The 24,241-nt window shown below is 35.5% G+C and overlaps 1 protein-coding gene across 2 annotated transcripts in view; it reads left to right on the top strand.

Moving 5' to 3' along the window:
• Nucleotides 1–24,241, top strand: part of PDE3B (phosphodiesterase 3B) — an 88,860-nt gene that overhangs the window by 49,002 nt on the left and 15,617 nt on the right. Inside the window, exons 2-5 of one of the 2 annotated variants that reach the window (XM_065636050.1) lie at nt 13,945–13,995; nt 14,975–15,223; nt 18,908–19,050; nt 22,154–22,260. In XM_065636050.1, the coding sequence (XP_065492122.1) occupies nt 13,945–13,995; nt 14,975–15,223; nt 18,908–19,050; nt 22,154–22,260 (550 nt within the window). The remainder of the gene's footprint in view (nt 1–13,944; nt 13,996–14,974; nt 15,224–18,907; nt 19,051–22,153; nt 22,261–24,241) is intronic. The other variant, XM_065636051.1, reaches the window with a different exon arrangement.

Raw genomic sequence — 24,241 nt, 5'->3', positions numbered from 1 at the left:
CACCTTTCCTATAGAGACTGATTCTGAAATTCATGTCTCTATGTATATCTTTGCAATAAGGCATACATTTGAACAGTGACATATTTGATGTGGATTGATCCTCCAGGAAATAAAGGATTATGGGAGGAAACATCAGTAATTTCCCTCAGTGAAGTCCTGAACTTCTGTTCTCTGGTGGCAAGTTTGGAAGGTTTCTAAATCTAAGTCGGGCCCAGCTGGGGCATGCTATAAATGAGGGAAAAATAGGTTCTGGAAAAGAATTGGTTTCTAACCAAATTTAGCTCAGAGAAAATAGCTTTTCCTTCATCCCTGGGGAAACAAACCTCTCAAGTTGAGCTGTGTCAGAGCTTTTGATCTACAATATTGGTCCAAGCTGCCTTTGTTTGCGGACTACTGTTAAATCTCTTTTTCAATGCCTTCCTGCCTTACTGGGAAGAAGTACTTGGGAGCAGCTCTGCTCACAAACTGGCCACAGAACCAAAGTCTGTCTGTCTTTATCATGCTGTTATTTACAAATTGAGTTTTAGTTGTTAAAACATTTAAATAGTTTAGCTTTTGAGCTTTTTGTCTGTTAATTTCCCCCTCCCCCCAATATTTTTAACTTTCTTGAGATACCTGATTTGTTCATTTTACTACTGAACGAAAATGCTGAAATCTAACAGTGGTCTTCCTGCTCTGCTAAACTTGTTATAGAATTCGTCTTTATATGTGCAGAAGATACTGTAGGTATGTGCATATTCTTTTCAAGGAGAGAAGGAAGTTGGAATCTGAAGATAGATATGAACTATCTCTTGCCGTTAAGTGTTCAAATGAGAATTATTTTTTAAAGTAACATTAATTTGGGGAGGATGGGTTTCCTGTGCTCCCACATAGTCCATAGAGATGAGGTGATTTAGAGCACTCCTAGTTAGGTTTCATGTCACATAATCTAGAGCAAATATTTAAAGCATTCATTCACACACTCTCTTTCAACTAAAATTAGCTTCTGTGAAAAAACCCACACATTCTTATAAAAAATAGGGTCTAGAGTAAACCAGATGGTAGTTATGGGATGGGTCTGTTCTATCTTCTGCTTTTAAAGCTTAACTTGGCTGCTGTTACTTCTTTAGTGTTAACAGATCCTTCCAGCAATCAGTGGTATATTTAAAGCACTGGAAACACAGGCATCTGCCATCACAGAGCTCCAAAGTCAGGAGAGTATCCTCCTTGTTTGTGGTAACCTGGAGTTAGTAATAGGTCTTTAAGGAGAGTCACTGTGTCTGACTGATACCTATATAACTGTCTCCATTGAGCAAGAAAGCACCAATGCATAGGTAGACCTGGAAAGATTCAAATCATACTGCTCTGAAGGAGAGAGGGGGTTGAAATAAAGGCAAATTTTTGTGTATGTATTTTTTTTTCTTTGTAAAAATGTGAAATTGGGGAAAAAAACAAACATCAAAGGCTGTGGGCAATTTTCAGGTGAGTTGGGTTTGGTTTATGTTTTTTATTTAATTCTGATCAGCTATGGACTGATCAGTTTCTGTGAACATCTTTGATTACAGTTATTTTCTGTAAAAACCTGCAGAAATGGCCGCAATAATTTAATTACATAGACTGTGAGGAATACCTCCTTTGGCTTGTTTTAAGCCTGCTGCCAGATGATCTAATTTCATGGCCATCGTTCATGTGCTTGTGAACAGTACAGACTAACCATTCCGTATTTACCTTTTCCATAACATTGGTAGCTACAGAGCATTGTTATAACCCTCTGTTTTCCTCACACTTGAGGGATTTCAGTCTGTGTGGCTCCTCACAGTAGAAGCTGCTCCATATCTTTGATTTATCTTATTAGCATGTCCTTTTTTATTTCTTCTATACTTTCATATCTGCATGCAGTACTCAGATTGTGGGTGCAGCATGGATTTATGCAGTGGCTGTCCTTTTTCTGTATTGTTTGATGATCCCTTTCTAATATTTCACTTAGCATCTGTGAGAATTGGGCTGGCACAAATGACTTCAAGATTTCTTTCCTGGTTGCTACTGATGTACTATGAACCCATCTTTCCACACAAATTGTTAAAAATTATTTTTGTTCTCGGCATTTACTCATTAGTTAGTACTGAATTTCATTCATGTCTTATTGCCTATGTACTATATTAAGATCTTTCAATGGTTTGTCACAACCAACTCTATTTCTAACTATCCTCAGGAATTTTGTGTCATCAGTGCATGTTGACAACTCTGTCTTCTATTGCCTTTTCAATTCATTTTGAGTGGATTGATTAAGATAGATCCTAGCTTGAATCTTTGAGGAAGTCTCTATTGGCATTTTCTTTTCTTGTTGTGAACTTTCTGCTTTTACTGTCTACTTTCTGTGTTTTAATAAATGGCGAATCTGGAGGAGAGCAATCCCTTTCTTCCCATGTAGATGTGATTTCTTCAGGAGCATTAATGGGAGACCATGTCAAAGTTTGGGGAGGTGTGTGTGTTTTGGTTGTTTAATTGGTGCATCTATAAGTTAATTTCATGGGGTTTCTTCCCCTTGCCCACCCCTCCCCTTAATTATCTATTTCTTCTGCCAGTTTCCCCCGTTCCTCTGGAACCCTTTAAAAGCTGATGTTATAGCTGGTAGTTTCTAGTATTGTGCTACAAGACAGAACTGGTGATTGATTATGCCATGTTGTACAGATTTTACTCCTTTTAAGGTTACTGTAAGAAAATCTTATCTTTCATGTATTGGATCAGTCATGATTAAATATTTGATTATTTATTTTGGCCAGTTTATCTCCTAGTTTAGTTTGTATGTGCTTTACAAGGGTATTTGATTATTATATACATTTTGAATGTCATAAGTTAACTAATACATCAAAAATACTCAGAGAAAAAATTCTAATTGCTTAATATCAGTGTAAACACTGTAATTAAATGCTGTAGAAGATATTTGTTATACATATAAATTTTAGAATGAAATCTACAATTCCCATAGTGGAAAAACCCTTTGTTTTTAAAGCATAAAGTATATAGCTTATAGTAAGAAAACCCAAACCAAAACAAACAAAAAACCCACAAAACAACAACAAAAAACCCCCACAGCTATTCAACTCTGCCTTTTCCATAACAATTATGAGGGCTTTTTAAAATGGAATAACCAATTACAGTGGTCTGATAGGTCCTGTAAAAGCTTTTCTGCTTGCCTCATCGGGAGAATATTTTTCTAGTCAGATATTGCTGGGAGTCTTGGTATCCTGTAGTTTTTCTATGGTTAGTGTTAATTTTAAAGTCTAGCCTTTTCTGCTTAAAAAAAAAAAAATCAAAACATATACATGTGCTAGGATATCGTAGTCAAGAGTAGAATTTGTTGATAAGGACAGAAGTAGTCACAGATGAGTGTAGACTTTTTTTTAGGTTCATCTCATTAATTGCTATTTCAAAAACATAGTCTAAAAGAGACTTAATAGCAGACACATTAAAGGCTATTAGAAAAAGGCTGAGAAATGAAAAAAAATCAATGACGTTCCCCAAGGAAAAGTTATTTTGCATGCTTTTATAATATTTGATGGATTTATTTGGCATGCTACACAGCAACTTTATTGTAAATAATACTTGTCCCAAATGACAAATTATATTCTCACTGCCGATGTTGTACTCGATAGGCATTTATGTAATTTTCACTAGTGTGATGATATTGCTAAAAATGTCTTGCAGTTTGGAAGAACATCCCAATACTTTTCTGCTTGTATAGAAAAGGGTGGTGAGCTATTCTTAGTATCTCACAATCACTAGAAGACACCTGACCCATCTTGACCTCCTCCTTTCATATTAGTGTCTCTATTGGAGTCATGCTATCAAAATGGAAGAAAAAAAATTGTGTTAAGTCTGGGTATTTTTAAGATCAACTCAACCTGATATATGACAAGGTTTGATTTTTTTGGGGGGGGAGTATCAATGTCACTCATCAAAATAATAGGAAAACCTATTATAGAAACAGAAGTCAGTAGCTTACATAGAATAAGGAAGAAGTTATCTTCACTATTTTTCACAAATATCTTTAATGCTATTATTTCTTACACCTGTATTCAGAAAACTTTGCAATAAGAACGTTGTACGTAACTGTAACTTTTGCTCTGTGAACTGGGTAGCAAAGTGGCTTTGAGAGTAAGCCAAAAAACACTGGAGTGAAAATGGGCCTTTGGATACAACTTTCCATTACCTTTGTGTATAGTAGGTTATACAGTTATGTCTTCAAGTGTGGGAGAGTCCTGTGATAGTTTTAACAGCAGAATGGAACATATTTAATGAAAAGGACGATGAAAAAATTAATCTGCAGTTTTAGAGATGCTGATTGTGGGACAAAGATGATTTTTCTTTCCTGGAAGTGTACGTTTAGCTGCCATATTAGCAGATTGTGAAATTCACCTTACATCTACATCAAGTGAATCGATTTCAGGAGGATATGCTTTTAAATGTTACAAAAAAACATAGCACTTCACAACAACTTCTAGAGTTTTAGGGTGTTGGAGATTCTTTTTCCTTCTTTTAACTGAAATCTGAGCTTGTTCATCCCTCAATCTTTTCATAGAGAAATTTTTCACAACAAGATTAGCAACTGGTAACAACAGCCAGAGGCATCTGACTGCAGACTCTTTTCCTAGACAGATGAGTTTATCATGAGACAAGTGGAATGGTGCACGTGGCTCTCCCCGTACTGCTAGTGGCGATTCCTTTGTTTGCTTTGCACATGCAAGATAAGCATGACCTAAACAGCTATCTAGGCAAGACTTGCCATTTAGGGGACAAAGTGAATCTCCCCAAGTAGTTTTATTTAATGTAGCTATCATCTAATGGTACAGCAAGTGGGAAGGCATCGTTGTTCTTTCGTTTAGAACAGCATCACAACATTACTACATGGGAAAAAAATTTCTGCGTTCTTTCAAATTGCTGCCATTTGAGGTTTTTCTCAGCTGCTTATGAAGCTGCCAACTAAAGTACTACTTAACATGAATATAGAAGAGGAAAGTAAATTGGCACTTTCTGTAGAATGCAGCAATTTGCATTCCCTCATTCTTCTCTGTTTCTGACAGCAATCTGTAATACACTCTTCAGAGTTTCAATATTTTGTCCCTGAAGAGATCTCATCTTGTATTTCCTGGCACTTCAACCAGAAACTTGTCCATTAAGACATTTTTATTATTTAATACTGATTTAACTTTCACTAACACAATTGCTCTTGTAATTAGGCTCATAAATATACTCTCTCATCTGTTTTTAAATTATTGCTTTTAATTCTCTAGCTTGAGCAACTTAGAATTTAGGCAGTTCAATCCCTATGTATAACTTCCAACCACAGCACTGCAGCAATATTTGCTTTCCTTTATGACATAATATCTTCTTTGGCCTCTTGACCATTTTCTTTCATCTTACTTCCCTAACTTCAGTCCCTGTAATGTTTCTTTTTGGGTCATCGTCTTCCTTGACTGGATAAGTTATTGAAAGAAAACAACACTGATTTGTGTAAAGCTTGTTCATTGTGGTTATTTTGTAAATAAAAATCCTTAAGGCAACAATTAGGGCAATCAAATGAAAAATGGCCATGTTTAGTGAATTAGAGGTTTTGTTACACTGAAGGTGCTGTGTCTCTGAAGGAACTATCCTGGGGGATTTGAAAATACGGCCTCATGGTCTGAAAAAAAAACTGTGTCTTGTGACTGAAGTTAGCTGGAAAACCATCATAAGCTTTTGAAAAACTGTTCAGTGGATAGACTGCATGACCGTGTTGCTGATTGTTTGTTTCCTCACTATACGAATTTGGCGTTGACAGATTCAGAATGAAAGGGAGCTTTGCATAATCTCTATTTAATTTGTGAAATGCCTTTGTGTATGATATTAGATCGGTCATAAGTTTACGTGTATTCTGAAAAGATGATCAGAGAAATGCAAAGGTGAAAAATCTCTTGACCTTTGTAATATGCAAAGACATACAATACATGGTTCCTTGAGCTGTGTTGCTGAGGCTGAAAGAATATTCTGAGAATTAGCACTGCTTACTTAAGAATATTCTTACTGTGAGGTGACTGCTGTTGTCAGTGGCAAGATACTGGACTAGATGATCATTCGGTCTAATTCATTTGATATGAGCCATTCTTGCATTCATGTTAATTTTGGCTGAGTTGTACAGCTTAATTTTATGCTGCTTGTTTCAGAGGGGGACTTGGGGAGAGAGGAGAAATCTAAGTCAATAGAAGGGGAAATCGTTTCATCTCTAGTAAGTGGGTTTAGTTGTTGCTTTAAGAATATATCAGCCTACAGCAAAATGCTTCATCTCATCCTTCTATTGCAGAAAGATAAAATTTAAGGTTGCTCTCTCTGTCTGTTCCAGCACCAAAGATTAACAGTGGGTCAACACCGAAGGAAATACTTTTACTATAAATAATTGTAAAATAATGCCAATAAGTGAATGTGAAAAGGATGTTTTGGGAGCAATTTCTGGATTTTGCTTTTTGTAAAATAAACACAACATTAAAAAATGGTTTTAGGTTTTGGCTGACGGTAGAAGTAGTACAGAGAGCCGGGATGCTGAAGCAACTGTACCGGATCAGAGCAGTAATCCACCTAGCACTCTTTCTTTCCTTTGATGGTGATTAGAACCACATGCTCTAAAGGAAAATGCTTATAATGGGCAATTAAAGGATCTGTACATGGCAGGTTTTTTTCCTCTGCCCTCCCTCCCCCAGTTGCCATAAATTACTGGTTGGCCTTTACTCTGACACATAAGTCTGACAAAACCTAGAAGGAACAGGAAATGACCTAAGTGTGGTTTTAGCCAGTTTTTTTTCATTACCTGCATAAGAAGAAAAAAAAAAAATCCCCTACTTTCCCTTGACAGACAAAAACACCTTTTAGTACCCATTTGAATCATTTGAAGATGTTAATAAATATTAAAAGGTAGATTGGAGCAAACATAACAAGCAAGAAGAAAACTGAAAACTTTCTACAGCAGACAAAGTAGAAGCTGACCTGCTGATACTCCTGGTTACAAAAGCAGAAGTAAAGCAAAAACCTAACCAAAAAAAAATACTTTTCTGCTTGCAGGAGTAAGATTAATATGCATGCTGAAGGCTTATTTGAAGTGGAGCATTTTTGCTCTGTTTTTCTATCTGTGCTGAGAACGAAGATACTGGAAACTGTAACTGAACAGGTGAAGACTATAAAGAGACTTGTTAAAGTTTACTTAGGTGCAGCTGTTGTCCAAGAATTGTATTTGCAGGGAAGATGAGCATACTGTGGAATCTGGTAAAAATATTACGGTGACCAGACACCTGTATGTTCAAGTGTTGTTCTTATGTGTCCAGCCAAATATGTTGCAGGTACTCTTCAATGTTCATAATAGAATTTACTAAAGCAATTGAGTAGAAGCAAGTCTTTTTCCACTGAAGGAAGATTTTAGACTTCTCAAAAAGTGAAGACAGTGCCTTTTAAGAAAGAGTTTAGTAGAATCAATGGCAGAATCTAGGATAGGGGATCTGACTGATTCCTTCAGTACATGTATCCAAACCTCAGAACCATGAAAGCACACTCAGCTTCTGTTCAAAGATTGTGGCTATCTGCAGACTTCACAACCTATTTACCATTTTACAGCCTTGGATAAGTAACGTATAGAGTCAGGAAATGATAAGGGTTAGGATTCCAAAAATATTCTAGTTTTTTCCTGTCCCATTTATTTTCATGGGAAGGTTTAGTGGGTGTAGAAATATTATCATGACTCTAAATGCCTTAAGTATCATATTGAATGCTTTTCCAAGTGCTGTATTTTGTCTTGATTTCAATAATCTGCTCATGTGGCTGTTGGTTTAGCCTGCAAGGTTTCACAACAGAGTGTTGCCTGTGTTATCTAAATAATGCCACCCCTACTTTGAGAGTAATTCTTTGGTTGCTTCACCTTTAGTCTCATCCTGAATTCAACTTAACTACTTAATAACATACTGTTTTTCAAAATCTACATTTTCTATACAGAGAGGGAAAAAATCCAGATAAATAAAACAAGACTTCTAGGTTTGTATACTGCTGTGTTTGGTTTTGTATCATTAAATTACATGGGTTTAAAAAGCTAATTGATTGTAAGTTGTTACGGAAGACTAATTTAGAAGTGAAAACAATGAATCTGGCATAAGTCTTGATTGGAAGGCAGTCATGAAAAGAAATGAGTATGTAACCTTTTTCATATTTTACAATAAATTCGTTTTTCATCTGGTTGTAGAATTTTGCTTTTGAATTAGGTGATTTTTTTAGAGAGTTGATTTCTGAATCAAGTTGCTATGGTGTTGGTTTCATTGTTTAGCTAATTCTATGCTTGGTTGCTATGGAAATATTTATTTACGGAGCTGATGCCTAATGGTGTCAAACAGATGCTACTAGCAACTAGGAATCTTTTAGATTTGATCAATGAAAGACTCAGTCAGAAGTAGAAACTTACTTGTACTGTTTTTTCTCTCTGTTAAAATTTTGGAGCATGGAACATGAATGGGTGGTGTCAAAGAGGGCAAGTTTTCTCTTCTTAACAAGCATTAATGTACACGGTGAATCTCCTGCATAGTGTCATCATTGAAACTAAAACTTCCCAGTGACCTAGCTTAGGCAGTCAAACAGCAATGTTACAAATCTTAACACTGTGAATAGCCTAAGATGTGCACATTTCAGCTTGGGGTAGGAAGCGTATGTTATATTCCAGTTTTAAAATAGATTTTTAGATTTCTAAGCTCTGAAACTTTTTTTTTTTTGTAGCTATGTATTTTAAATCTCTACTTAAGTATGAATATGGTCCTTAGTATATAACTTTGCACAAACATGAGGAATTCTTGAGTAGCTAAGATAATATGATTTTCTATTTTGTAAGTTAAATCATTCTGAAAATATCATTACACAGTTATCTAAATATCCAAATATATCCAAATATTATCCAAATATAGTTGGAGTTGAGCATTACAGTTTTTTTATAAGAAGTCTAAAAATGCTTAGTGTACTTTTGCAATAATTTTGGTGGTTTTTAACTTGAGAAAAGTAAAACCCATAGGCTTTTATTGCACTCAAACATTTAGAAGTTTAAAATACTCCTCCAACGTGACTCCAACAGCTCCAAATGGAGCTGTGGCACTCGTGCAAAGAAAATCCAAAAGAACTCCACTGTCCATGGCATCAACTTGTTTCTGAAGGACACATCTGTTACAGGCCCCAGAAGCACTGGCTGCACCATGATAGAAAACACAACTTTTAGACAGAAAAATCATTAAAAGCAAAACAAAAAAACCTGAACCTCTGCCGGTTTTCTTTGACTGTCTTCTCCCATTTCTGATCTGTTTTGAGTTATGCTTTTTTTTCTTTTTCTTTGTAAAAAATAATATTGCTTGTTCCTGTTGCTGTTTGAACTATAAGCTGAATTAGAGAAGGCCTTTATTACTGTTACCTTTTGTACTTTTTTAAACAAATGTTTCTGAGGTTGCCGACAACATGTGCGTTGCAAAAGTGCCATCCTTAAGTTTTGGTAATTCATGGGTTGATATTCAACAATCAAGGCCTTTGCCTCTTTTTTTTTTTTTTTTTTTTTTTTTTCAGTGAATAGATGGGTTACGAACAGTGTCGGATAAATTGATTCCGAAATTCTTGTGTTCAAATTGTGTGGCAGTTCATCTGGAGTATATGAAATACTGTTTTCATTGTTTGAGAAAATATAAACAAAGGGTAATATCTGATTACTACTGTCAATTTTCCTGCGTATTTCCAGTAAGTAATATGTATTTAAAATCTCCTTAGATTTAACTGAACATCCATAGATCTGAATAGTGTTCATTCTTCAGAATAGCAAGTCTATGGAGAATTTGTTGAGCTTTAACAAATTTTAGCCTTAAAAGAAGTATTTCCAGTGATTTAAATTCTCTCTGTTGTTACTCCTAGCCTGTTTTGAGTGACACGTTTCAATTTGACCTAAACCCATCACTGGCTGATGGCAGCCGAATTGGAAAAGGTCACTTGTACTTAAAGGGTTTTTGTAAGCTGGCTTGTCTTCTTTTAATTGGGTTGAAATGTATTTCACAGGCTAAATGGATTCAACTATTACAAGTAAACATAATACAGTCCATGACTATTAAAGAACAAGGCATAGTACTGTGTTATGTGTGGTTTTGTTTTGGTTTGGATTAGGCAATTACATAAAATGAGGAAATTGTGATCATTGCTCTTTGGATAGACCAAGAGAGTCAGGGATTAGAGTCAGGCTGTTGTGAGAACTTCTCCTCCAAGCTGACTGGTACTTTGATATACACGGTTATGGGGGGAGGGCTATATGTTTCTCACCATTTGGGAGTTCATTTGCAATATCAGAGCCCGCTGCAGTTTTATTTTCAGAGGAGGTCCCAGCTGTGTGATCACTGTGATGTTGTCACTGACAGTGGATGCTCAAAAGCCAAAGTGTGTGTGGTGCTAAGTGGAGTTTTAAGTTGTAGTTTACAACTTTTATGATTCAAGTCCCTCCTAGATCAGGTGTTTCTTGTTGGAGGAGGTGAGGAAGATTGTTATGTGCCATGAATTACAAAATCTTGGTATTACAGAGTACAGCTCTTTCTGCAGCAAGTCTTATGGTTGCAAAATCAAAAATTACTGAGGCTCTGCCTAAGACCTATTTTAAGGTCTGCTTGCATTAAGTCAAAATAAACTGTATCCTTTTTATTCCTGTTGTAAGATTAATGCAACTCTGGGAATACTCTGTAACTTTTGTTGATGATCCACAGCAATTAACTAAAGCTTTGCCAAACTCTCAACAAAAATAATGCTGCTTTTTAGTATTCTAGATTTAACCTGCAGGCTAATTAAGCTAAGTCTGGTAGGTAGTGAGAAACAAAGTACAGTTTCCTTACAGTTAGTTTCTGAATAGAATGGTAAGGAGTAAATTCTTCTTTAAACAGTGATGTTTTTGGAAAGAAGCAGAGTTTATAAGTGGTTAGCCTTTAAAACTGACACCCCCCGCCTTGTCCCTCAAACCATTTCAATTCTGCAGAAGGACTGTTCAGGAATATGCTGCTGGTTTCTGTTCTTTTCTCCTGAAACTGGTTTTGTGGGGGAGGCTTTCTGGATTTGAGTGCCATCTTGTGGGGTGTTGTAAGCAGCTAAGAAAAGTCGACAACCTCCCTTTCACTGTTAATCTGTAAGGATCTAGTTAGTATACAGATGTACCAAGTTGTGTTTACCATGGAAAAATACGCATTGTATAGTGATCTCCATTTTTCCCGTTGTGCTTGTTAGAAGAGATTGCTACTTTGTGCCTAAAATTTTCATCAACTCATTTTAATTACTTTGATGTGTCGCATGTGGAACGACCCCTGAAAGTTTTACTGCTAATATAGACTGTGGTAGCCTGCTAGCTATGTTAATATACTACACCTGTCTTGTCTCAGGAGATATGACTTCTAATTTGTGGTCATGTATAGTGAATTTAAAAAAAACAACCCAATCCTTTGGCAACATACAGGTAAACTTATGTTTTGTTTCTTTCCAAACTGTTTTAGTTTCTATGCTGTAAAACTGATATTAGTGAAGCTTAAGTCTTCCAGTTTAAATGACAAAATTTTCAATCATGAATCCAAATTGTGAAATTTTTTGTTTAAATAAAATTGTGTATAAAATGCTGCCATGCCGATTAAAATATCAAACCATTATTTGCATTGGAAGTAGACTTTGCATGAGCTGTGCATGTTATTTTACATTGTGTATACTAGGTGAATATGGGACAGAAGATACAGCGGTTACACTTTCCATTGAGTATTTTCTGTCTCTGCAACTTGGAGCGTATTTCTTTACAACAGCAGGGTTAAAGCCAAAGGGAAGGTTTTGAAGTTTTTTTTTTAGTCACATATATTGACTCGCAAAATTGTAACAGTATAGCTTATGTCAGCATGTGTGTGTACATACATATACAGAACAGCTCCCAGTGGCTTAAAGGATGAATAAAGGAGGTTGCATCAGTAAAAGCAGTTGCAGTTAAAGGTTTGGTACAGAAATTTTCTAGAGTTAGAAAGAGCATAGGTATTTTATTAAGATATCCTATATGACAAATAAAATTAGCTAACAGATCACATATTTAAAAGAAAAATAAAATATCAGAATTGCTGGAGTAAGGGAAACCTCTTTTCTGTCCCTTAATGGAGGCTGCAAGACTGCAAGCAAGCCAATGCAACTTGGTGGACCCTTAGTATCAAAGGTTGCTAATACAACTAACAAAACTCATGTGGACATCTGATCTTTGTTGCTGGTTGAGTTAAAAGTCAATGAAGCAGATTAATGCAGCCTCTGTGTCCACACTTAAGGGGACAGAATGAAACCAAAAGATTTACTTATGTTTGAAACAGTAAATAAATGTCAATCTGGAAAGAGAAACCTGAGAATGAAGGAAAACAAAGAAAATCCAATCTGCCCAGGTGGAAAGAAAAATCCCTTCATCTTTCCAATGATCATGCTGAAACCAAATGCATCGCACAGAAGTGGTATGGCCGGATAATGTTGGTCATTATCTTAACACTTGTCACTGCCAGGCTAACAGTCATCTCATGTGCTTACTTGGGAAAAAAAAAAAAAAAGGATGGTAGCTAGATTAATTACTTAAGACACAAACCTCAAATTCTTAAATTTTTAATTCTTGATTTAGAGCTGCTTACTTTACTCAATATGACTTTCTGATATAGCATAGCTTACTCCCAGTTTAAGCACATGCTTAATGATAGGTGACTTCTCATAGCAAGCAGATGTCATAACTATTAACTTCAAACCTGGTTTAATGTTATATCTATGAGGATAACAGAAGAGAAAGAGTCTTTAAGTGCCACCCTTGCCTGAGTACTCCTGACACGTCAGCCTGTGTTTCTTTATCGACACTTTCTGCACATTTTGCTGGACAAATGCCAGCCTGGAACATTGTGTTTTCTCCATGAAAGAGCTGCTAGGCTTAGAGGAAGAAAGACAATCATAGTTCTCATCCATAAAAATAAATAGGAAAACTTACAGGACTGCAGAATATGAACTACCAAGTGCAGTTTTGGCACTTTATTTGTGCTCTGTAGCTATGGAAAAGAGGAAAAAAAGGCTTGTCTTTATATTTGTTTAATTTGTGAATGCATCTTGTGCAAATTAATTCATTTATCAGTGAATAATTGGAAGCTGTCAAGAAGTAACAAAGACTGAACACTTTTGAAACAAAACAGGCATCCGAATTTCATTTCTTGGATACCATTTTTATTTTTGTCAGTATAGAAGAAAAAATAAGTGAGTGCTGTTGACGTACTTGAAGCTGATAGTATCATCAGATTGTGTTGCTGACGTTCTTTTGTGGGTTTAGTGGGTTTTGTGAAGTTTTTCAGAACATGTAGATTTGTAATCATATTCAAGCAAAACCTAACAAAACCTCCTTCAAGAAAAGGCTTCTTAAATTACTGATTTTCAACCCGAGATATGTGGGATCTTTTTGCCTTTTTAAAAAATAAATTATGTTAAGGTAGTACTTTCTGCACTGTATTTACAAAATTGCTACTGTTTTACTGGTTCTGGAAAGAAAAAATTATAAAATATATTGGAGGTTTTAGGATAGATTTGATTTTATAAGTTGAGTTGAATAGAAACAGGAAAGCACTGTCACCACCTAATTTAGTGTACGTGTTAAATGGTTTATAAACAAACCAGAAATATTGAAATAAGGCCATATAATTATTCTGTCATCAAGTTATCTCAGTTGCATGTAATTTCCTCAAAATCTTCCTTAGGACTTTTACTGGGTAGCATTAAACAAGAAAAATGGCCTAAGTTACACATAAAACATAAAAGGGGAAGCATTTTATATTGCATCACATACTCAAGGTTTATTGCATTGTTGTTTTTCAGCATTAAAATATGACCCGTTACTTTTTTTTTTTTGGTGTCTCTTTACAGATGATACTTTGGGATTGGGATTTGAAGCAATGGTACAAGCCCTATTACCAGGTCAGTGTATTATGAACCTAATTATTCTTTTCTGAAATGTGATCGACTACAGAATTCACTGTAAATTGCCAGATTGCAATTTTTCTGTTGATGTTTTATTTACCTAAAGTACCCTAGCTCTCTGTAGCAGACACTAGATATCTAGCAGTTCTGACCAAGTTAACAGGGATTTACTGTGTGGTGTATATGAGAACAGTCTTATATAAGGTGGCAGTGGTTTTTGGTTGTGGCTTTTGATGGGGTTTTGGGTTTTTGGTTTGTTTGTTTTGGTATTGTTTTTTTGTGCCTTTTTTGGTTTTTGTTTGGTGTTTTTGGTTTTGTTTTGTTTTCTTTTATTTTTTTTTTTTTTTTTAAGTAGCCATTAGCATAAGGTATGGGAGTCACTCTTCAGCAATGTCACCAAACTCAGGTCTACCAGGTTCTCACCTTTTTTACTGATTGCTTTTTTCCTCCTGCCTTCCTTGTATCAGTGGTGGCATTTAATCTGATATTGCTGTTCCTGTTCAGAGAATTATGCCAAATAAAAAATAATCTCTTTTTGGCAGAATTGTTAGGATTTGTTTCAGTAGAATAAGGGTTAATAAAAATAATGAGGCTGTGGAAATTGCACCTCTATAAGGGGCTTATAACAGTTTGTTGATGTTATTGGAGGAAATAGAATACTAAATTTAATTCTGAGACAAAGTAACAAAAAATTGAAATGAAAAAATCAGTACTGGATCTTTATTTTAAACAGAGAAACATAAACTGAAAGCTAATGTTGAATTTTGAAATATTTTTTGAGTGAAAAAAAACCCCACAAAAATTGGTGTCTGAATATGTCTATATGTATGTATTTTCTGTAAAAGAAAACTACTTTGCATTGATTTTTTAAAATTTATTTTTAAAATTTGCAATGGATAAGGTGCTTATTTAAAACTTAGAATACCATGAAATGTTTTGACAGGTTAATAGTTTGCAACATTTCCATCTATTCTAGAATGCTGGCAGTGGAAGTGGAGTTGATCTTTCAGTAGTAAATGAGGCTCGGAGCATGCTAACAGACCTCCTGACTGACCCATCCCTCCCACCGCAAGTGATTTCTTCCCTTCGAAGCATTAATAGTTTGATTGGTGCTTTCTCAGGCACATGCAGGCCAAAGGCTAGTCCATTCACACCATTTCCCAGTTTCTTCCCTTGTCCTGAAATAGAGGATCCTGCTGAAAGAGGAGAGCGAAAGCTGCTCAAGGTGAAATGACTTTAATTTTTATTCATGTATGTGTTGCAATTTAAAAAAAAAAAAAGATCAAGGAAAATTCATCTGGAAGGAATGCTCCTGTATGGATAACAGCTTCTTTACTGAGTACCAGTGAATGATGTTTAAGGTCAAAAGAGAGCAGCTGTGAAAACACATTGAATGAAGTGTAGCTAGGTACTAAAATGCAAATTCAAGTGGCTGATGGATAGACCAGTAAAAGCACTGGTCCGCACTCTGAACACATGATTTCTCGAAATAAACACAGGATTAAAAATACTAAAAGCAAATAAAAAATGAAGATGTTATATTTTCATGATATGGCATAAACAGGGCTGTTCTTGATTCTGCCACGTTCTTGATCTAACAATTACTGTCGGTGTGGCTTTTCATAGACTTTTTCCAAAGAAATTCACGCTTGTGAACATCAACCTAGCCATCAGATGAAAGCACATCAGCTATGTAAAAGGAAAAATATCTCTTCATGTTATGTGACCCCTGTGTAAATCTGCTGTCACTTCTCCATTATCCAGAGTAAATAAATGAAAGCAAGAATGTAGTTACTATATGACCCGTCAGGGAACATGATGGAAAAACATTGAAATATAGAAACTCAGCTGCAGTGCAGCACAGTGAATAATCCTAAGGTAGCCCAGTATTGACAACTTGAAGCTATTTATTGTGGAGGCTGGTCTGGGATGTCCCTGCCCTGTATTTGTTTCCATTTCCAGGCAGTGGGCAGCTTTGCCAAAACTGATCAACTTGTTCATGTAGTATCTTGGGGCCGGATAAATTGTCTCAAACAACACTCAGCCTGTGAAATGTCTGTTGGGAACCACTGTCAAGACAAATGCTTTTGGGAAACAGCTCAGTTTCTAGATTACTCTGTGGAAGATCTTGCAGGATTGTTGCAGTATGAAATTCCTTGGAATGTTACATGGATATCTGCAGAAATCAGTTGGATAGAGATCATAATCATTCAGCATATGGGGTTTTTGTGGATTTTTTTGAAAATTGACAAGGATTGGTATACAAATGTGAAAAATATAATTTATATGAATGTGAAAATGTAACTTACGATTTTTAAAATTTCTATATAGCTAGTCAGAAAAATTTGAAATGGAAGACAGTCATTGCTGAAGACTGATTATAAAGATTATATGACATTGAAAGATTATGTTTTTTCACAGCTGTGCTCTTTTCCTCCTTCCTTAAAAATAACTCTTCCTTTAAGTTTGGGGTTTTTTTTCTGTATATTAATTTAGCTGGTGGATAAAATAGTGCTTGTTACTATTATTAAATGAATGCTTAACTTTGGTATATGTTTAGGGGTAAGCCAAAAGATGTAATCCTATGTATGTCGCAGTAAGAAAGAAAAAGATTTCTCTTTCTTTCAAAAACCAGGTAAGTCAGCACAAACTCCAGATTATGACACACCAAAGGAAATAATGAGAAAGTATTTCTTCAAAGTGGAACCTTTCAGACTATATTGAAAGTTTCACATTCTTTCCTTCTCTGATTTGGAATATGAAAAGTCTTCTTCATATTTCAAACAAGTTATTTCTTTGCCGAGGATGATGTACATCTTTATTTCTCTTCCCTGACTGGCATCCAAAGTACATTCAGTTATAATTTTTTTCATTTCTGATGCGGAACTGCTGTTCTCCTTGGTAGGGGAAAAAACAAAAGCAAAAAACCCCACGACAACAACAACAAACCCCAAACACACCAAATAAACAAATAACAACAACAAAAGGAAAAGAAAGAAACTGAAACTGGGCTTCAGACCCTGGGCTCTCAATAACTGGTTATCTAATACTAACTCTGCACTCTGAGTTGGTGATCAGCAACTTGAAAAGCATAAACTGCCCATTTGGTGCTATTCACTGCTCAGTCTCTTTAAATTCCTAAAAAAGAAAAAGGAAATCTTAGTTAGACAAAAGACATCTCAGGGCTGCTCTGCAATGGAAAGACTTTTCACTTCTATCATAACAGAACTGTCCCCAGATGTCCTAGTGTGTCAGTAGACTGCTTGCCAAATTTGTGGATTTCTGGTGTTATCAACAGTCATGATTTTAACAGTTTCCACACTTTAGGCAAGTAAAAGTTGTCTAGGCAAGCACTTGAGTGTCCACATCCCTTGTCTCCTAGCATTGTTATTGCTGGTAACTGAAAGTCTTTTGATAATAACTTTGATTTTTGTATGGCCTAAATTTTGTTTCCAGAGCATGACCACTGTGGGATAGCACACAGAATACGCTCCTCTGCTTCTCTTTCTGGTAGGGCTGGTTAAGAACTGCCACATGTTTCTCTGAGTGACCCGGTGGTCTTATTCTGCCTGTCTGCTTCCACCTTTGTGGCTGTGACCACAGCTTTGCAGCAAAGCAAACAAAGTCAAGGGCTCAAGGCAGCCTGATTTTTTCAGGGTTAGAGACTACTCTTTTGTGTCGACACTGTTTCATTTTTTTGAAATGTGTAATAGCTTTGTGAGTTAAGTATGATCTTTGACCACCTGATGAAGCTTAAAATTGCAAAGTAATTATTTCTGCCAGACTTTCAAAGTGGTAGTATCCAAGGGTCACGTGTCCACCTGTCCTCACACATGACCCTGCAGACCTTACTCAATACTGCAAATATTGCTTTGGATTTTTTGTTTTAAATGTTTCTTTTTTTTTTTTTTCCTGGCATCCTTTTTTACTTTGCAGGGTCTGATTACACACATCTGTGTTATGCAGAAGAATCTTCCTCTCCAAACCCTCTCCACCTCCCTCTATTGAATGGCCAAATATCTAGGGATGAGTTAACAAGTGGTTTGTGGGCCGAATTCAGTTAGAGATTTTTTTTTTTTAATACTATGTATAGGTTACCTGTGCAATAGATGAAGATATTACAGAGCTGGCTTTGCAGTTTCAGTTCAGTGATCCTATCCTTTCTATTAGTTAAGTTCTACTAGTTGCTGTTTAAACATGAATTTATGTTTCTGGGGTATTTCAGCAAGGCAGAGCTAATAAATCCCGAGATACTTCCATTCAGAACTGGATGAGTGCCATTGTGCTGCTTTGCAGAGGACTTTGTTCAAGTACAACGGTGACTCCCGGTGTTTGGGCTGCAGCGTGCCCCAGCTAACGCAGCTTCCAGCCTTCCTGGGTGTTGTGGGGCTGGTATGGAAACAGAGAAAAAGAGCCTCGATGGACCAGAACTGACCCTGTGCATTGTGCATCACCCTTTCCACAAATTACACAATACTCACACTATCAGTATTTACCATCTGAGTTATCAAAATCTCAGGCTATCCTGAGAGCTGGACACCTGAAGGTAGTCAAATGAATGGGATGTGTAGAAAAAGAATCCATAATCCTACAGCAACTATTTCTAGAAGATCTCAGTTTTTAAAAGCTGTGAAGAGTAATTGTTGGACCACATGGATTTCAGAATAGAAGTATTTTTACATATTTTTATTTGGGGAAAGAAAAAAGATATTAAAAATAATTATTTCTAGTAAGCAAAATAATTTGATGGCATCTGTTTTATTTTCTTGAGCAGTAAAACAATGTAAGATACCATACTTACTGTTTCATTATGAAAAAATTAACTACATAGCCTTCACAAACAATAAATAAAATTTTAATGTCTGTTTTTAATTATATAGATATTAAGCATGGTTAAATTCCTCAACAGGGATTAAGTAGCAGGAATAGCCTGCCAACACCACAGCTGAGACGGACTTCAGGTGTTTCTGGCATTCTACCCGTAGAATCAACATCTTCCAGATGGGAACGGAGTAACAGCAAGAGATCTCATCAGGAATACAGCACATCAAGGTAAGCACTTAGCCACATCTTAAGGGCAATAGTAAGTGTAGCCTTTCTAAAACATTCATGTTTGTAACGTTGGAACTTGGCAGTGGAAGCATTTAATGTAAAATCTTGTGAACTAGGTCTTCAAATTCTGCCAGCATAAGCTGGAAAATGTTTCAAGATAATTATATACTATATTTCGTAACTCTGTTTGATCCCAACTAGAAATGAGGTCATTCTGAGGTTGAATGGCATGCGCTCTCATTTTAAGTATCAGTTTTATTAGGAAATGAAAAAAAAAGTCCAACATACACGATTGCTAAACAAACCCATTTAACCTCTAAACCTTTACTGACTTCCTCCTTCTTTTTACTTAAAATATGTATCACTTTCCAACTTCTACATACCCAAAGATTTGTTTCCTAATTATAAAGATTATATAACTTCCCTGCATTTGGTAGCCACTGTTGTGTGCATTGTGACATTTATTATTCCTCCAGTCATCAAGCAAGCAATAAGGTAGATTAAGTCATCTCTTCTCTACTTATTAATGAATATGGTACAAACAAAGCTTTTCTTTCCAGAATTAAGATTACATTTTGAATTAGGATTAAAATAAATTTACATTGTCTTCCTTTTGTTTAATGTTGCATATGAATGAAACTTCACACATTTTATTTTATTTAAATGTGTATGGCTTTGCTCAATATCTTGTAAGAAAAGTACAACAGATGTTTGGCATGGTGTTGCAGCTTAAATCTGTAAAAATGTGTGTGGTTTTGCCTTTTTATATATGTGTACATATTTGGTATCTCTTAGGACTTTAATGGTTTTACGTAAGCCATAAGGAAAGTATAATAGATGCATATGAGTTATGCTGATAACTGATATTTACCAGGGGCGGATGAAAGTTTATATACACACATCCAAGAATTTAGTTATCAATATTGTATTTCATTTTAAAGTGACTCATTTAAATAATTTGGCACTTGTCAGTGGCTTTTTCCCCTTGAATAAAATATGCTCTTCAAGTTTTTACATACTAAAACTTCATTGCCATTTGTGTATAAAATATAATTGAAGTTACTAGTAGCAGTACTAGTTTAAAGATTTTATTTTCATGCTGATTTTGTTATTGGTGTTTGCAAGAATCCTCCCATCTATATCTACTGGAAATAGCTAGAGATCAGAGAAAGCACTTACTTTGAGGCTCAGCACTCCTGGTGCAGGCACAGTGTACATTTACAGACGGTTTCCTCACAGCCCCTGCTGACCAGAGAACCTACTCAGGCTCACCTGCTTAAGAGTAGCAGTACGGAAAACACTCAGTCGTACTCCATCGCTTTTAAATTATCCCTTGACTCTAATGAGCAGCACTGCGTGTTAGTCATGTTCCCTTGCCCTGCTCCTGTCTGCCCCCATACAGCCCTAGAATATGTTTGCTTTTTTTGTCACCTGTCCCCTGCCCTTCAGAGTTTTTGCCAACACTTTACACTGTCTCTTGTCTCCTTGCATCTTCCAGTGATCATTCTGATCGGGTTCCCTTTAGCTTGTAACACACAATCATCTCAAAATCCCCCATGGGTACTGACCTCATAGATAAAGCCAGGTGAAATAGCTAAGCTGGCATAACTGTTGCTGCTGCCAAAAGAGGCAGTCCTGCATTCCTAGAGGACTTCGTGCTATTGGCTCTGGCTCTTGAGTAAGCCCCTTAAATTGTCAGAAAAATAACAGCAATAAAAAGACAGTTTTTCCTTCCTCAGGAAGCTAATTCAGCCCAATGAAGGTTAGGAGAGGAGCAGGCTAATAGTAAAAGGGGCGAGTGAAACAGCAAACTATTCACTAGGAGGAAAGCTTATAAAAAAATCAATTTTTTTTTTTTTTTTTTTTACATACGATGATGGCTTTCCACTGAATTCTAGCTGAGTTGAGAAAGACATTACATAATGATATGATAAATTAATATTGCTACAAAATTTTATTTAATATTCCATATTTTTTTCCTATCCGTGCAGACAGTGTTCAAAAGCAACTCTTGAGATCTGCTGTTTCATTTGCACGCAAATTCTTGATTTGGTTTCTCATGCGAACACTAGTTCAAGATGAAGTGACCTTTCTTAATACATAGTCTTCCTACACTGAATACTGATGCAGCATTTTTATGTGCTTTAAAAGAACACGTGTAAGCTATGATAGCTAAAGGGTATACAAATACTGAAAAGTTCCATCTATCCCTGTTGTCAACCCAAACATCTTTTTAAGTTGGCTAACATGTCAGCATCAGACTTAAGAAGAATAAATCTGTGTTTATGCTTTAACTCATTTTTTATAGTTATGTATTAAAAGAAATGATGGGAGATTAAGTATTATTCCTGTGTTTGACTTTTGTTTGAAATCTGATTAAACCAGATTAAATCTGTTTTGGTAAATACTGTTTTCCCATACTCAAACTAAATAATTAGTTTTACATAAGCTATTTTCACTTTCAAGTATGTGTTTACAATTATTTTAAATTGCATATCACTTTTTTATTTACTAAAGGAAATACATAAATGGAATTTTGGAATGCAATTTCATACCCAGAACAGCAGATGGCATAATTCAACAATTGAGTTTAACAGTGTGGCTGCAGAAGAACAAATCACTTTAACTCAAAAACAGCTTTAGTTTTAAGGTGATAATAAAGACAATGATTAGTCAAATATGCAAAATTGTTTTGAAAAGCAAGCCGTGGCAGTGTAAGATTGTCATGGTATTTCCAAAGTAACCAATCTTTTAAGTGTTCTCAGATCTGCTAGAAAACAGCCTACTTTGTGCAAACATTAAAGAAAGTAAATATTATGTTAGAAAGTAAAACCTGTGGCATGTCATCTGAATACATGTATTGTGTCATTTTAGGACTGCATAAAGTTTTCTGTTGTTTCCACCCAGTACCTAGCAGGTTTTTTTTCCATATAATTGGCATATCTTGTCTAGCTGATCTTGAATTCAACTGCTTTCTAGTACTCTTTCTTTCTTGAATGATAGTGGGCTTATAACAGAGCAGTCTGGCTGTTTTATAAGCGTTTTATTTAGTAAAAGTGGAAGGCAAGGTAGGAAATAAAAAAAATTCTTTTTTTATTTTCAGCCAAGGATCTCATTCAAATGGGTCTTTTGGTGCAAACTTGCTGACCATACCAAAACAAAGATCAGCTTCTGTGACATCGATGCATCACATGGGTCCCAGACGAGCAGGTAAGGTCATGCAATTTGTGTAGCTTAGAGGCAGTATGTAGAGGTAGTGGTTAGCACATTATGTATTACAAATGGTTGGCTGGTTGTCTTTTTTCATTTAAATGTAATACTAATGTAACATCAACATGTTGCATATATTGAAAAATATTTTAATTTTAATATGCTTCTAAGAATACTAAAAATTACAGTTAACATCACCTTCATAGAAATCTCAACTATTCACCTAACACTTTTTAGCTGCAAAATCTTACAATGTTCAGCATGGTTGGTACCTGTTGAAAATTGCAAACTTCACATACTTTAATAAGGGACTTTTTTTCTAGTAATTATGCTTTTTGTAGTGGAACAGTGTCAGTTGCACACTCCTAAATACTTGACAGATGAATATTTAAACAAATTTTGGAAGGAGTTGAAGTGGATTTTATTCTAACACTGTCAGTGTAATAGCCTAGTAGATACTGGTGCAGCAGTGCTCAAATAATGTGTATATTAGTTTTTTCAGAGATTATAACTGCCCATATTAAGTGAAAACTTAAAAACTACTTCTTTTGACATTTCTGCCCATCTATTTTATTATGATTTAAAAAATAACAACCTGTTTAATAATCTTGTTTTGAGAGAGACGAATGCACCTTGAATTTTTTTTTTTTCTTTTTAACTGCAAACTCACCGGTTTTCCCTGTATTACTTACTGATAGTTTTGTGGTTATTTTGTGGTTTGTGTTTGTTTGTTTTTTCCTTTCACTCTTCTAAACACCAAGAAACACGCAAACTCAAGCCAGATTCGCATGTAAACATGTTGTTGCACATTCTCAATTGTTCCGTGTTCATAAAAAGCTGGGCTGCCTTCTGCACTTTTCTACTTTGACTCTGTGGAATATACAGAGTGAAGTGATATGCATCAAAAGGTGCTGAGTGTGTACATGTAAAAAGGATGAAATTAAGTAACCAGCATTAGAGTATTAATCTGTTTTAGTTTGGAAAGGAGTTTACAAATTGCTTCTCAACTTTCCAGATCTTTCTTTGCAGCAGTGAAGTGACATTTGCTTTCTGAAACTCCTGTGTCTGCATGTAGCAATGCGGACTTGAAAAAATAATGTATTTTCCTGTAACAGAATGTAATTGCTCCTAGCCTGTGTGAGTCAAGTCAATGTAGCCTATGACACTGCTGGGCATGTATAATCTATGTGTACTTTATTTAAGGACAATACTCTATATTCTCTTAGTAATTTGTTATCAAGGACTGTACAGTCATAAAACTTAGGATGGAGTTTTTACATCATAGTTTGCAGCAGAATAATGGGTGCAGCTTTGAAAATTCCACAGAATACCTCATTATTTTGCTCATGGGCACTTTATTCTTTTGGTTTAAAGTATGTTTGCAACAGCTACAACTTACTTTGGGCGCTTGTAGATAACCTGTCTTTTGTGTATTTTCACAAGGGAAAGAAATGATGTTTTGGCTTGATGCAAAATCGTGTTATAAATTCATATTCGGTACATAGAGCAGCCAAAGTACAAATTTACCAGCCTGCTTTCCTAGATGTCACAGACAGAAGCCCAAAGTAAACCTTAGCTTACTGTTTGAACAGGAATGGGGAATTTCATGGACCTAAAGAAGATGGAGCTGTTTGTTGTTCTTTATTTGTTTTTTTTTTTTTCTCTGACTACTCATAAGCAAACTTTAGAAATTTTTTTTTTTTTTTCCCCCCAGTGGCTTACTAGGCTGATTTGGATAGACTGTCATGCCAATAAAAACAAGATACATCACTGTCAAAAAAGGGACAGTATCTGCACACTTTAATCTCTTGCTTCAAAATTATGATTACAACATTTTTGGTTTTTACTTTGTTTTCAAAAATTTCTCAAGGATATTTTTCTTTATTGCAAGACAATGAGGTAAAAGATTTTTGTTTAGGCTAGTTATCAATACTGAATTGGTTTTGATGATTTTTTTTTTTTTCCTTGAAAATATAAAAAA

This window comes from Caloenas nicobarica, chromosome 5, assembly GCF_036013445.1.
Source record: "Caloenas nicobarica isolate bCalNic1 chromosome 5, bCalNic1.hap1, whole genome shotgun sequence".
NCBI classification, from domain to species: domain Eukaryota; kingdom Metazoa; phylum Chordata; class Aves; order Columbiformes; family Columbidae; genus Caloenas; species Caloenas nicobarica.
Note: the sequence above shows the minus strand (reverse complement) of the source record. Positions and strands in the feature narration are given on the sequence as shown.